The sequence below is a fragment of the Phyllostomus discolor genome, chromosome 1, assembly GCF_004126475.2.
Source record: "Phyllostomus discolor isolate MPI-MPIP mPhyDis1 chromosome 1, mPhyDis1.pri.v3, whole genome shotgun sequence".
Taxonomy (NCBI): domain Eukaryota; kingdom Metazoa; phylum Chordata; class Mammalia; order Chiroptera; family Phyllostomidae; genus Phyllostomus; species Phyllostomus discolor.
The window spans coordinates 44,169,536-44,182,789 of NC_040903.2; the positions used below are offsets into that span (position 1 = coordinate 44,169,536).

Below are 13,254 nucleotides of genomic sequence, written 5' to 3' on the forward strand. Positions count from 1 at the left end.
CAAATCAAGGAGGAGTACCTGGACTCACGCCTAAATGGACAGTCACGTGGAAATTCTAGTATTTTTACTTGACCAAATTTTGAGTAACAAGAGTAGAACCTTTATTTTAATAACATTTTAAACAATCACATTTTCCTTATGAGTTATTATTATTTAAAAAGTTTTTGCTTGCCCTGGCTGGCATAGCTCAGTGGATTGAGCGCGGGCTGGGAACCAAAGTGTCCCAGGTTCAATTCCCAGCCAGGGTACATTCCTGGGTTGCAGGCTATAACCCCCAGCAACCGCACATTGATGTTTCTCTCTCTCTCTCTCTCTCCCGCCCTTCCCTCCCTAAAAATAAATAAATAAAATCTTTAAAAATATATAAATAAAAAGTTTTTGCTTTTTACATTATCTTCAGAAACAGTTTTACTGACATTTCTAGGGAGAAGTTTTGTTTTTTTCTTTTTTAAGCCTAAAATTCCCTTGTAAGTTAAGAAGGTAACTCCCTGCTTCTTTGAGCATCTCCCTGTTTCGTGGACCCTTGCTGGACTGAAAAGCTTGTCTGTCACATTTCTCATTTTCATTTTACATGTAATACAATTCTCCACTCTCAACCTAAGAGCTGGCTGTCCTTTTGTGAGTTGTGATTTTAAAAATAGACCCCAATCTTCCTGCTATATCTCTGAGACAGGTACAGATATTTTAATGAAGACAAATATTGAGATCCACCTGTGATTGTCTTATCAACAATAGCCTGTTTTGGTCAGCAATGCTGCTTCTGTTGATCTTGAAGACAGGTATTCTTTGGGGGTGGTGAGAATGCTTATGTTCTGGCTCATTTTCCTTCTGGTATTTTTGCCACTTAGCACATACAGCTTATGAAGTATTCGGTTTCCCCTTGGGAAGGCATGCCTAACCCTACTCAGCTAAGCGAGGCAGTCCTTACCGTCTTCTCATGGGCAAAGAAGCTGAGGTGGAGAGAGGTCGAGAAGTAATTGATGAAACCCAGGCGCTGTCCCTGAGTTCCTAAGGGTTTGTTTAACCCCAGGACCCTGTTCCTTTTCCTTATCTGAACACAAGACAGAAAAGGAAATTTTAGATAACGAGTAATGTGTGAGAGGAGAGGGACCGTGCTTTGAATTTTGGATTGCTCAGCTCAGGGCCATTTCCTCTGGCCGCTCTTGAAAGGCAGTATCTTCCTCAGTCAGGGAATGTTGTTCCTTACTGTGCTGTAAGGATCCCCCCCCTAGAAGCTCGTAGCCATGTGGGTACCAGAGAGCTGGAGCCTTCTCGAGACCATCACTGAGAGTATCAAAAATGCATAAGGGTGGTTGTATGGGATGGAAGTGAAAACCGCAGATGGGCATGAGGGTCTTTTTGTGAATTGGTGGAAATGTTCTAAAGTTGGATCGTGGCCATGGTCGCACAGCTCTGTAAACATACTAAAAGCCACTGAATTATACCCTTAAAATGTGTAAGTTTTATGACCTGTAAATTATACTTCAATAAAAATGATATAAAAAAATGCCTGAAATTTGCCCTTTCTTGAAGGGAACCACATTTCGTAGCCCTGTACCGCATCTGAAAGCTTCCCCAGCTGCCTGAGAGTGTGTTACAGAGTGAGTGGGGAGGCATCTGAGGCAGCAGCTGGAGGAAATGGGGACACGCAGGATCTTACTCACAAGGCAGAGAGAAGGCCTGGGATCAAAATGGGGATAACATGGCACTGTTTTTCGTGCTGATGACAACTCACATTAGGTTCCAGCAGGCAAAGTGCGTTGCTCTCCATGGACAATGAGAGCTCCCTTTCTGAATAGCTCACACCCTTCATTTGGTGGATGACACTTTGTGCCAGAAATCTTACCTTAAAATCCCATCAGCCCCTATAAACTGCCCTGTAAAATGATTTTTATCAGATGTCCTATACAGATTTGGGTAAATATATTACAAAAGGGTTCCAAAGAATCTCAATACAACTAGTGTAGCTTAACTGCTGTTTTTTTCTTATTTACCATGATTTATAGATGTAGAAAATATTTAATGTGACAGGTTTTTAAAAAAATTTCCTACTTAAATTTTTTATGATGTTTTTCTAATTCCGGAATGAAGGCAACTAAGCTTTCCATGTTTGCTTTACTAAGAGAGTGGTTGGCTTTGCTTACATATATTGTGTGAAACCAGATAAAGCAGGACTCCCTCAGTAACTGGAGCGCAGGAAACAATTGACACCGTTACTTAATTCACATTGTTTCTGAGACATTTCCTACTTGCTAGTGTAATATAACTTTCCCATGAGAACAATTTGCTTGCAAATGGCTAGACATGAGGCACTGCTCATTGGTATAGCTTCTGTGAGAATTTCATGGCACTTTGTAGTAGTTGAGTTGGCGTGTGTGTCTGTATGTTTGTGTGTGTTGCTGGGGGCAGGTTTCTCTAGATGCTTCCAACTTCTTTCCAAGTATCAAATGTTTTCTTTTGAATGCTGACCCATTCACTCCGAGTTCTGCATTCCTGAGTTGGAACCTCTTTCTTGAAGAAGCATATAATTGTTTTAATCCTTCCAGTTGAAGGAAACACCCTGGTGAATTATGGTGTTTTTAGATATGCCAGATGAGTTGCTGTGAATTATGGTGTTTTTAGATATGCCGAATGAGTTACTGTGAAAAGCAGTTCACAGCCCTTTACTTCAGACCTACTGCATGTTTGAGCATTACGTGTAGGCGTGTGATATTGTCTAGGGCACTAAAGAGGCCATCAAGGAGTCATTCCAGAATGGGAGAGGAAACCCACACACAAGATTCTCTAATTAGTAGTTCAAGAAAAAAGAAAGGAAAAAGAAAAAAAAGGTTTTTACATTACTTTTGAAATGTTGGTTCCCACATTCAGAAGTTATGCTATATATATATATATAAAGTGAAAGTGAAAGTTTCCCAATTAAAAAAAAAGATGTGGAACTTTGAGTCCCTTTTTCTCTGTCTTATCAGATTTTGTTAAAATAACACCACTTGTCAGTTTTGTAGCTCCTTCCATCCAGAGAACTAAAAGCACTTCACAATCTTTTTTCCTTTTCCCCTTCTTTTCAAGGCAGTTTTTGCTGGGCTGGGTTTATTTTTATCAGTGCAACAACTAGTTTTTAGAAACTTTTGGAAATGAAAAAGAAAAATGGGAATGACACTTTAATTGACATTCATTTTAGCTGCTTCCTCGTGTGAACATTTGAGTTTTTCTAGAATTTATCTCCAAGTATGTCTTAACTTTTCCTCAGTTTGTCCCATTCTAAGTCTCTATTCTGCTGAAGGGGCAAAAAAATAAAAACAAACAAATAAGAGTTTTGGTGTTAAACCTTATCCCAAGTAGAATGACTTCTTGAATTCTGAATTAGATCTTTATTTTTTTGTTGCTCCAAGACCTCTTTTTCCAGCACCCTGTTGAGTATAATCACAGACTCACGGACGCTTAGAATTGACAGGGCTTCTGGGGTTGCCCAGGATAAGTCTGTCAGTATACAAATGATGAGATTGAGGCCCTGATTCAAGGTCATATATCAACGGTCTGACCAGAATGAAGGATGTCTGATTTCAAGTACAGTATTCTTTGGTTTTCCTAAACAGAAGTAGTAAATTTGGATAGGAAATAGAGGACACCCTCACAGAGTCTTAGTGCCAGCCAACAGTTTGAATTATACTCTAGCTAACTGAAAATTGGGAGGTTGCATTTTTCTAGTTTGAGTTTGTCAAATATAGAATGGTAATGTTGAATTCATAGACATTTTCTTCTGACCTGTGGATCTTGTACAATTTATATGCATCAGAGAATGCGATTCAAATGATGGGTGATTTGTGTACCTTCCCTTAGGCCACCACACCATCTACATTGGGGTCCATGTGCCGAAGAGTTACAGGAGAAGGAGACGTCACAAGAGAAAGACAGGGCACAAAGACAAGAAGGAAAAGGAGAGAATCTCTGAGAACTACTCTGACAAGTCAGATGTGGAAAATGCTGATGAATCTGGCAGCAGCATCCTGAAACCACTCAGTGAGTACTCCATGGGTCTCGGTGCCTCTTTCTGCCTCACTCCTCTGTCCTTGGGAAGGACATCTTTTAGGATCTTGTGGCTCATGGGGAGGGTCACAATGATAAGAGGATGGTCTCTAAAGGATAATGCCTGTGGAAATGCTTTTCTTATCCCTACAGGTCAGTGTAGGAGATTTGGTAAAATTCTGAATTGGTCAGAAAAGATGTGATAAAGTATAGGCATGGTTTTGTATTCTGCATTTTGACTAGTGAAATAGGGCAGGGTGTTATAGATGCACTTGACTGTAGTCATCAATAGTAACTTCAAGATTCTTAAAGAAATTTTTGGATTGTTTCTGCTTAGAGATAGGTTCTGTTGAGACAGTAGGTCAAGATGATGTATATATATAAACGAATGATAATTATAGGCTCATAGGGGACATTTAACAAGGTCATGAGCCAGGTCAGTAATTTAAAAGGAATAGCAGAAAAGCATCCTGTAAGTCACAAAAGACTGTAGAATGGAGTGGCATAGCTCTTGAAATGTTGAACGTATTAGATATCATAAGAACAGAATAACAGGATGTCAAAAAACACCTTGGATTTCAGGGATGTGAGGGACTGTGTGTTTTTTTTTATTATTATTATTTTTAAATATATTTTATTGATTATGCTATTACAGTTGTCCCATTTCCCCCCTTCTCTCCCCTCCACCCTGTATCCCCCTCCCACCCACATTTCCCCCTTTAGTTCATGTCCATGTGTCATACTTATGAGTTCTTTAGTTTCTACATTTCCCGTACTATTCTTGCCCTCCCCCTATCTATTTTCAACCTACATTCTATGCTACTTATTCTCTATACCTTTTCCCCCTCTCTCCTCCTCCCCCCCCCCCTGCTGCTAACCCTCCCTGTGCCCTCCCTTTCTGTGGTTCTGTTCCTGTTCTAATTGTTTACTTCGTTTCTCTTTTGGTTTTGCTTTTGGTGTGGTTGTTGATATTTGTGAGTTGCTGTCCTTTTAACTATACATGTCTTTTCTTTATCTTCGTTTCTTAGATAAGTCCCTTTAGCATTTCATAAAATAAGGGCTTGGTGATGATGAACTCCTTTAACTTGACCTTATTGAGAAGCACTTCATCTGCCCTTCCATTCTAATGAGAGCTTTGCTGGATAGAGCAATCTGGGATGTAGGTCCTTGTCTTTCATGACTTGGAATATTTCTTTCCAGCTCCTTCTTGCCTGTAAGGTCTCTTTGGAGAAATCAGCTGACAGTCTGATGGGAACTCCTTGTAGGTGACTGTCCCCTTACCTCTTGCTGCTTCTAGGATTCTCTCCTTCGTTTTTACCTTGGCTAATGTAATTATGATGGTGCCTTGGTGTGTTTCTTCTTGGGGTCCAACGTCTTTGGGGCTCTCTGAGCTTCTTGGATTTCTTGGAGGACTGTTCCCTTTGCCAGACTGGGGAAGTTCTCCTTTATTATTTGTTCAAATACGTGCTCAATCTGTTGCTTTTTCCCCTTCCGATTCTGGTACCCCTATAATTCGGATATTGGAACGTTATAAAGGTGTCCTGGATGCTCTTAACCTTTCCTCGATTTTTTGAATTCTTATTTCATCATGCTTTCCCTGCTTGGTTGATTCTATCTTCCTTCTGGTCCACTGTATGTTTTGAGACTCATATTCCTTCCTTTCACTATTGGCTCTCCTCCGCGTGTCTTCCTGCATCTGTTTTAATGGTAATCTGCATTCTTTCATCTAGATTACGTCCAAAATCCACCAGTTCCGTGAGCTTTCTGATCACCAGTGTTTTGAACTGCGCATCTGATAGATTGGCTAATTCTTGGTCCAACTCAAAAGGATGAGTCCTGGGGGAACTGATCTGCTCTGTTGAAAACATGGTTTTGTTTTTTTTTTTTTACCCCTGTCCGCTCCTTTTTTTTTTTTTTTCGGTCTGGTTGCTCTTGTTACGGTGGGGGCGAAGCCTTAGGTGCTCACCGGGGCTGGGCACCCCAGTCGCTAGATTGGACGTTATATGTGGGGGCGGGGCGGGAGCGGGGGCGGGAGCGGGGTGGGAGAAACAATGGCGGTAGTTCCGTTCCCCTGGACTTAGACCCTTGTCTGGGGCTTCCGAGACGCGAGTTCTGCCCTGGTCCACAATCGCTGCCCCTCTGGGTCTGCCAGCCGCAGCTTGCGTACTCAGGGATCACCGCTGCGTTCTTGCGCGCCGGATGGCTTTTGCGCCGATTTCGCGCCAAACCTTCCCTGACCTCCGCGCGCCGCCGACCGGAGCCAGCCCCGCGCCCGCCGGCTCGTCTTCTCCTACCAGTCCGGATGAACGTGTCTACTTCACTTCTTGGCTGCCGACTTCCATTCAGATAAATCCTCTGCCGGATCTGGGTGTTATTCTGATAGTAAAATTATTGTTGTAAATTATTGGTTTTCTAATCTTGGTTGTACGAGGAGGTACAGTGTGTCCCACCTATTCCTCCATCTTGCCGGAAGTTACAATTGGACTGTGTGTTTAGATGCATGTGTATGTTGCTTTTGTTTCTTTTAATGTGGACAACATTTGGCTATCTGGGTAACTCTGAGTCTGAAGTGAGAATGAGTATGTGCAGCAGAAGTGAGCGAGTGAGTGAGAAGCAGTGGATGATGCGCATGTCAGTTTTGGGAGATTCCCCAAAGGAGTTTCATAGTGACAGCTTTTCTCCTGGGAGACCTCTGTGTATTCTTCGTCTCTTTGCTGCAGTTGCAGAAATATGGAACCTGTGATAAAATGCACTAACCACAGATAAAGATCTAGTTCAGTCATTGCAGGTGATGAGGGGCCAACCTGGAATGAACAGCTCAGGAGTGTTGAAGAGTGATTTATAGAGTTAAATTAAAGAGGATGTGAAGTGTAGTGATGTGCATCTGGATGTCTTTTTATAGGCTCACTATTGGAACTGAGCAGGTGGTTTAGAAGCTAGATTTACCATGCTGAGAGGAGCAGTGTGATGGGCCACCAAACTGATGGTGAACATTTCAGGAGCGTTTGGAGATGGACTACTAAGTTAAAATGTAAGGTGTTGAGACTTAGAAGGGACCAGAGGGCAGGAGACAAGAGTTCTGTACTTTTCATTGGAATGTTGGGAATCTAAAGGGATCCTTCATATATTGACTAAAAAACCAAAACAGAAACAAAAGAATGGGGTCTATTTCAAGTAAAGTTCTTGAAATGCAGAAAAAAAGGTCACAGTTAATAGTGTGAAGGAACAAAAGATAAATCCCTTTCTAAATAAACTGCTGTTGTCTACCTTGGTTTGCTATCTATTTTGGCAAGGCCTGAGCCAGAATTTGAGGTTCCCTCCCTAATGTGTATGTGTGATCACTCTCTCTCTTTGTCTTTCTCATAGTCATCTTCCATTCTGCAATTTACTAACGAGAGTGCATCATCACTATACATATTAAAAAGGGAGAGACACTCTCCCAGACAAATGGACCAAGGGATTATGAAATGATAATTATCTACCAACTTTGTAGGAAAGACAATGGAACAATGCCAGTAATATTCAAGTCAGTAAAAGGGAATGCACTGATCAGAAAGGTAGTGAGAATGAATGTATCTATCATGGGAGTTGTTTTCCGTGGCATTTAGGGACTATTTTGAGTACAGCATGTACAACAAGCAAGGTATTTCTTTCTCTTTACCCTCAGAGGTCTCCTTCCAAGGGAGTATTGCATTGTGTTGTATGCCTGGCTTCTGAATGGATTGTACAGAGACCATTGTTAAGGACCAAATGTTCAGTAATCACAAGAAAGCTATTTATAAATTTGCATTATATAGTTAGTTATTTTCCTGCTAGTTAATAAGTTATGCATCATCTAATTTGACATGAAGGCTCTCTTAGAAATTACTATGTATTCTCTCCACTGCTTATCATGGAGACTAGATGAACTGGTAGCTGGTTTATCTGCTGCATTTCTATGTAAAATATTGCACTTGTTACACTCACATACCAAAGAACATTTAACCCTATGGTTTTGGGGAAGCTATAGGTCTCTGGCACCAACATGACAATAAAATTATTTTACGGGAAAACTATTTACTGAAATATCTGCCTGGTAGTATGCCACTGTTGTTTCTGAAGAACAGCCACACACAGTTTCTGTTATTGTTGGATCTAGGTTTTGGGAGATACTTGTGTCTATAGATATACTACAGCCTGCAGACGAGACTCTTGCATGGGCCCAGCGTTGTATTACGTGAGGCTTCTATTTATATGTACACCCCACATATAAATAGTCACTTGGTGAGAATCATCTCTGATTCTGTCCTTGTTGTTACCCACATATACAGTCCATCAATCATTTTTGTTGCTTCTACTTCTAAAATCGGTCTGGACCTGTCTACTACTGACAAGTTTGGCTGCCACATTTTGGTCCAGCGAATTGTCATCTCTTGTGTACACAACGGCAACAGACTCCACTTTTCAAGTCGGTTTCCACAGCGCCACAGTGATCATCATATAATGTAAATTGAGCCATGCCATTCCCCTGCTGAAAACATCCTCTGTCCTTGGAGCGAGATCTTAATTGGGCATCACAGCACGCAGTATCTTAACAGCCATGCTCTGTGTCCTTCTTCCCTTGCTTACATTTCTTCAGCCACGTTGATTTTTCAGCTCCTTTTTGCCAAAACATTTTCCTGCTTCAGGGCCTTTGCACATGTAATCCTGTCTTTTCGGAGGAGTCATTTTATCTTTGTCCTGGTTAGCTTTTCTTTCCTTTTACATTGCAGCTTTAAATTTTTGTGTTATCTGAGAGGCCTTTCCTTTTACTATATCTAGTGCAGGGCCAGAATAGCTTTACAGTGTGAGTACACAAAACAACAGAGTTTATTCCTGTATTGTTATTCATTAATTATTGTATTATTTTCCATATCAACAACTATAAACCTGCTTTTGTTCCACCCTGTATATGTTCTCCAATGTTCTTTCTCAACTCTTTGTTTCCTTCATAATATATGTTTTAATTTACAATTTTGTGAGCCTACAGTTTTGTCTTATGCTGATCCTAGGCTATAATCTCCATGAGAGCTAGGATCAGAGTTTCCTTGTCCATTGTTTTCTCTGGCACCTAGCACAGCATCTGGCATGTAGTATATGCTTAGTAAATGCTTACCACAGAGCAATTGAGTGGATGGATTACTACAGGTAAATACATAAGCATTGCTTTTATTTATCTAAATATTGTGTACCATATAGATAAAGGTTTAGCTGATTTTCTTGTGTTTAATGCCTGCAATTCGTCTTTATATTTCCCTGCACTGCCTTCCTCCCTTGCCATGCAAATCTGGTCCTAACTTTTAATTATTCTGCTTTGGAAGGTGTCTTGTTATTTTTACTATTGCTAAGAAGGCATTTTGGCCTGTGTAGGTGGCTCCAGAGTGTGCTGAGTTGCTTGTCACACACAGGGGGTAGAAGGAACTGATCCATAGGGCACATGGATTTCTCATGTACACTTAAAAGCACTCATTACTCTGCACGTGGGCAGCTCAGCTTCAGAAGTCATATTAAAGAGGCATGGAATGGAACAGTGAAGGCATTTAAAAGAAGAAATAAGTCAAATATTTTCCAGTATTTAGGCACATAAGGAAGATGACATAATTAACGTTCACTTAGCTTATGACACAGATGCTTTTTCTTTTCTCCATGGCTTCTGTGTCAAGACAGGGCTTCTAGCAGGTTCTGCTTACCATGCTGGGTGCTGTGGAGTAAAAGCTGGAGTTCAAGTACCAGTTCTGCCCCTCTGCAGCTGGGTGAACTTGGGAAGTTAGTTAAACCTTTTTCTTTCTTTATCTACCAAATGGGTTGATAACACTTCTCTCACAGTGGTGTTCTAAGGATTAAATGAGGTAATTCATGGGATGCTGTTAGCATCAAACCCAGGATGTAATAATAATTATCTCCATCACTGGTATTGCCACTAGCAACTCACTAGCTTGTTGAGAAAACCCAGTGACCAGTGTACGCATGTAGATGCATTGCCTATGGTAGGTTCTCTACAAATGCCGGCTTTCTTCATCCCACTACTGCCTTCTCCCCCTGAAAACTCTTACATGTTCTGCAAGGCCTAGTGCATGTTTTCCTGTGGCTCCCCCTCCACTCTGGGGCAGATTGATTCCCTTGCTCATTTGTTCCTCACACCTCACATGGCAGAAAAAAAGGATAGGGTTTCTAAAAAGTGTATGCATGATTCTCACACATTTGGAGCTTTAAGGAGGGAAGGTAGCTGGCTTTATTTCTCCTCTGAACTCAGCAGCAGCTCCAAGTCCCTGTATAGCTGCTCTTCCCAGGATGGTGCCAAGAAGTGTGGTACCTGAGCTACTACAAGGAGAGAGGCTGAGGAAGAAAAGTGAGATGGAGGAGAAACAGGAGGAGAGACAAGGGAGTGAGGAGGTGGTGAGGAGTGGGTGGTGGAGAGAAAAGCGAGATTGTGCTCTTTCTTAAAAATAATTCTTTTGCCTCCTCCACGGTGCACTTGTTTCTTCTAAGTTTGCAGCTGCCATCCTTGAGGGTTGCCCAGAAAGTGGGTGGGAAGGTGGTCCCCAGTGCCATCGGCTCTGGAAATACAGCACAAATTCCCACCATAGGTGGTTTTGATCTCTGAACTTCTCATTTTGCTAGTATCCTGGGAATCACATGCCACTTTGTGGCTGCAGAGACTCTGAAAATGTGTTAAATGTTGGGAAGCAGAGCTACAGACAGAACATCCTGTTCAGCATATTGGTCTGATGTGTAATGTGTTTCTGGACAGGCCTGAGAAGGCATCAGTGCCTGGAGCTGCGGCCTGCCTCACACACATATGTCTTGCCCTCGTGGAATCAGCTCCCCAGGTCTGTGCACACAGACATTCATTCAGTCTCTTTGAGCTCTTCGGAAGTGTACCAGAACTGGTGGGTCTGTGCTTGTGAACATGGTTCTATGAGCCTGGAGCAATGGATGTCAGTAGGCACTCCTGTTATATTCCGAAAACTGAAACCGAGAAGTGGGCAGCTGCTTTTGTTTAGTGCTTCCAGGTAAGTGGACAGAATAGCTTTGCATAAGAGCCAAGATTATTTGAGGTTTTGTCATTCGACTTCCCCTTTTCCCAGTGTACACCCCTGTGCCCTCCGCTGACCTGACTTTATTCTTCTTTGTGGGTTTCTACTTTTTCTTGATTTTTAAATATTTTTGTCTAAGGTCCTTACTTCTGGTATCATAAAGTTAGATTTCTTTAATTTTCTTTTTTCTTTCTTTGTTTTTTTTTGTAGAGAGGGTTAGGGAGGGAGAGAGGGAGAGAAGCATCAGTGTGTGGTTGCCTTTTGTGCACCCCCTACTGGGGACCTGGCCTGCAACCCAGGCATGTGCCTTGACTGGGAATTGAACCTGGAAACACTTTGGTTTGCAGGCCGGCACTCCGTTGTGCCTCAGCAGCCAGTGCAGATTTGTTTAATTTTCTATGTGCTATTTGCATATCCTCAAAATGAATCCATATGCAGGAGTGAAGGTCTTCAGAATGTGTGTGAAATGTGGTGGATTCTTTCTCTGTTAAGGAACAAAAGAAAACACAAACGCAAAAAATATACTCTTTCATCTTCTTCTGTTTTTTTTTTTTTCCATCTTATGTAAGTAAGAGGAATTACTTTATCTTTAGGAAGTACTTTGGTATAAAAAACAAAAGCTTTTTATATTAAATAACTGAAAACTTTAAATGTGGCTTTTCAGGAGGGGCACCTGTGATGTAACATGACTGAAAAGGCAGCAAATCACAGCTGTTCGGAGCATGGATCGGGCTAGGCTGAATTTGATTCCCAGGTCATACCAGCAGTGTAACCTTGGCAATATCCTCAACCTCCGTGTGCTTCAGTTTCCTCATCTGTAAAAAGGGACAGTGATAGAACTTAATTCATGGTGTTCAGGGTATTAAATGAGCAGTGCACCTAGTTAGCAATAATGATCAGCAGTCATTATTGTGAGTTACTTGGAACACATTCTTCAAGCTCACGTTCCCCCTTGCAGTGTGCACAGGTAAGGCTGGAAGCTTCAGACTAGGACTTTGCAGAGATCAGCTCCCCGTGAAGGCTAATCACTATTCTTTGGGCTCTTTTGGCCTTTTCTACTACAAACACCCACTAGCTGTTCCTTTGTTGAGCTGTTGCCTTGGCTCCCAACAGCATCTTTGGAAGAACTAACCTAAATTCAGTGTCTCAACTTGCCAATGGATATCAGCTGGAATGCTGGTTGGCAAGAATAGGGACCATGGAAATAAGGGACAGAGGCGACTCCTAATATTACACTGCTCTTTTGTGTAGAATGCTGCCACTGGCCAGTGACTTTGCGTACCAAGTGTGTCCTCGAGTTTAGTCAGCAGTTGGAATTCCTAGTTCTGGGGTGCTGAAAGCAAATGGGCCATTCACTTTTTCTTGAGAAGGATCTCTTTCTGGCTGTGTGTGTGTGTGTGTGTGTGTGTGTGTGTGTGTTTCTCAGTGAAATTAATCTGAGTAGAAGGACTTTTGGGTGGGACAGGTCAGCAGCTTGAAGGCAGTGCTGGGCAGAAAGGAAAATATGTTTGGCATACTTGTGTTTTTGGTGGCACTGGTTTGGCGCAATGATGTGTTTTGTGTGGTACAAATAATCGCTGTTTGTTCCCCTGTGACGCTGGTGAATGCAGGAGGACTGTGTCATGATGCCTCAGTCTCCTCTAGCCAGTTAACTATATAAACCTCTTAGGGAGCCTTGGTTTTTTGGAGTGCTGTTCTCTTGAAGTCACTTAGAAGTGCCCTCCAAGGAGGAGTTTTTACACTCTAAAAAGTGTCACTTTTTTGTTGCCTCTGACTATTCTGTTACAATAGTGATTCCATTTTGTCATGCCCTGAGATGTTATGAATAGTGTGTTTATGTGTGTCATGGGAGAGCTGATGTTGCTGCTATTTATAGTGACTCATGAGGTAAGGAGGCCTCAGAGGGTTCTACTGTGCTCCAGGTGCTGGGCCCTCAGGGCTAAAAAGAGATTGTGACTTGGGGGGGAAAACAGCCGTTTTAGAGTTTAAAATGTGAAATATATTTTACTGAAGTGAATGGGGTATAAATGACTGTCTGTCACAGGCATTACCACCTAAGTAGAAGGCAGGACACATCCTGTGGTTTGGGTTCAAGTTTCTAAGACAGGAAGCTGGAGTGGGTAGTGCATGCGTGAGTATGTGTGTAAGTATGCGTGTGATTGAAATGCACTAAAAG

General features: G+C 41.9%; 1 protein-coding gene across 9 annotated transcripts in view; it reads left to right on the forward strand.

Annotated features, from left to right (window-relative positions):
- Nucleotides 1–13,254, forward strand: part of SLC4A4 (solute carrier family 4 member 4) — a 399,538-nt gene that overhangs the window by 129,919 nt on the left and 256,365 nt on the right. For all 9 annotated transcript variants that reach the window (XM_036021813.1, XM_036021819.1, XM_028505445.2 and 6 more), the window contains exon 3: nucleotides 3,838–4,017. In XM_036021813.1, coding sequence (XP_035877706.1) covers nucleotides 3,838–4,017 — 180 coding nt within the window. The remainder of the gene's footprint in view (nucleotides 1–3,837; nucleotides 4,018–13,254) is intronic.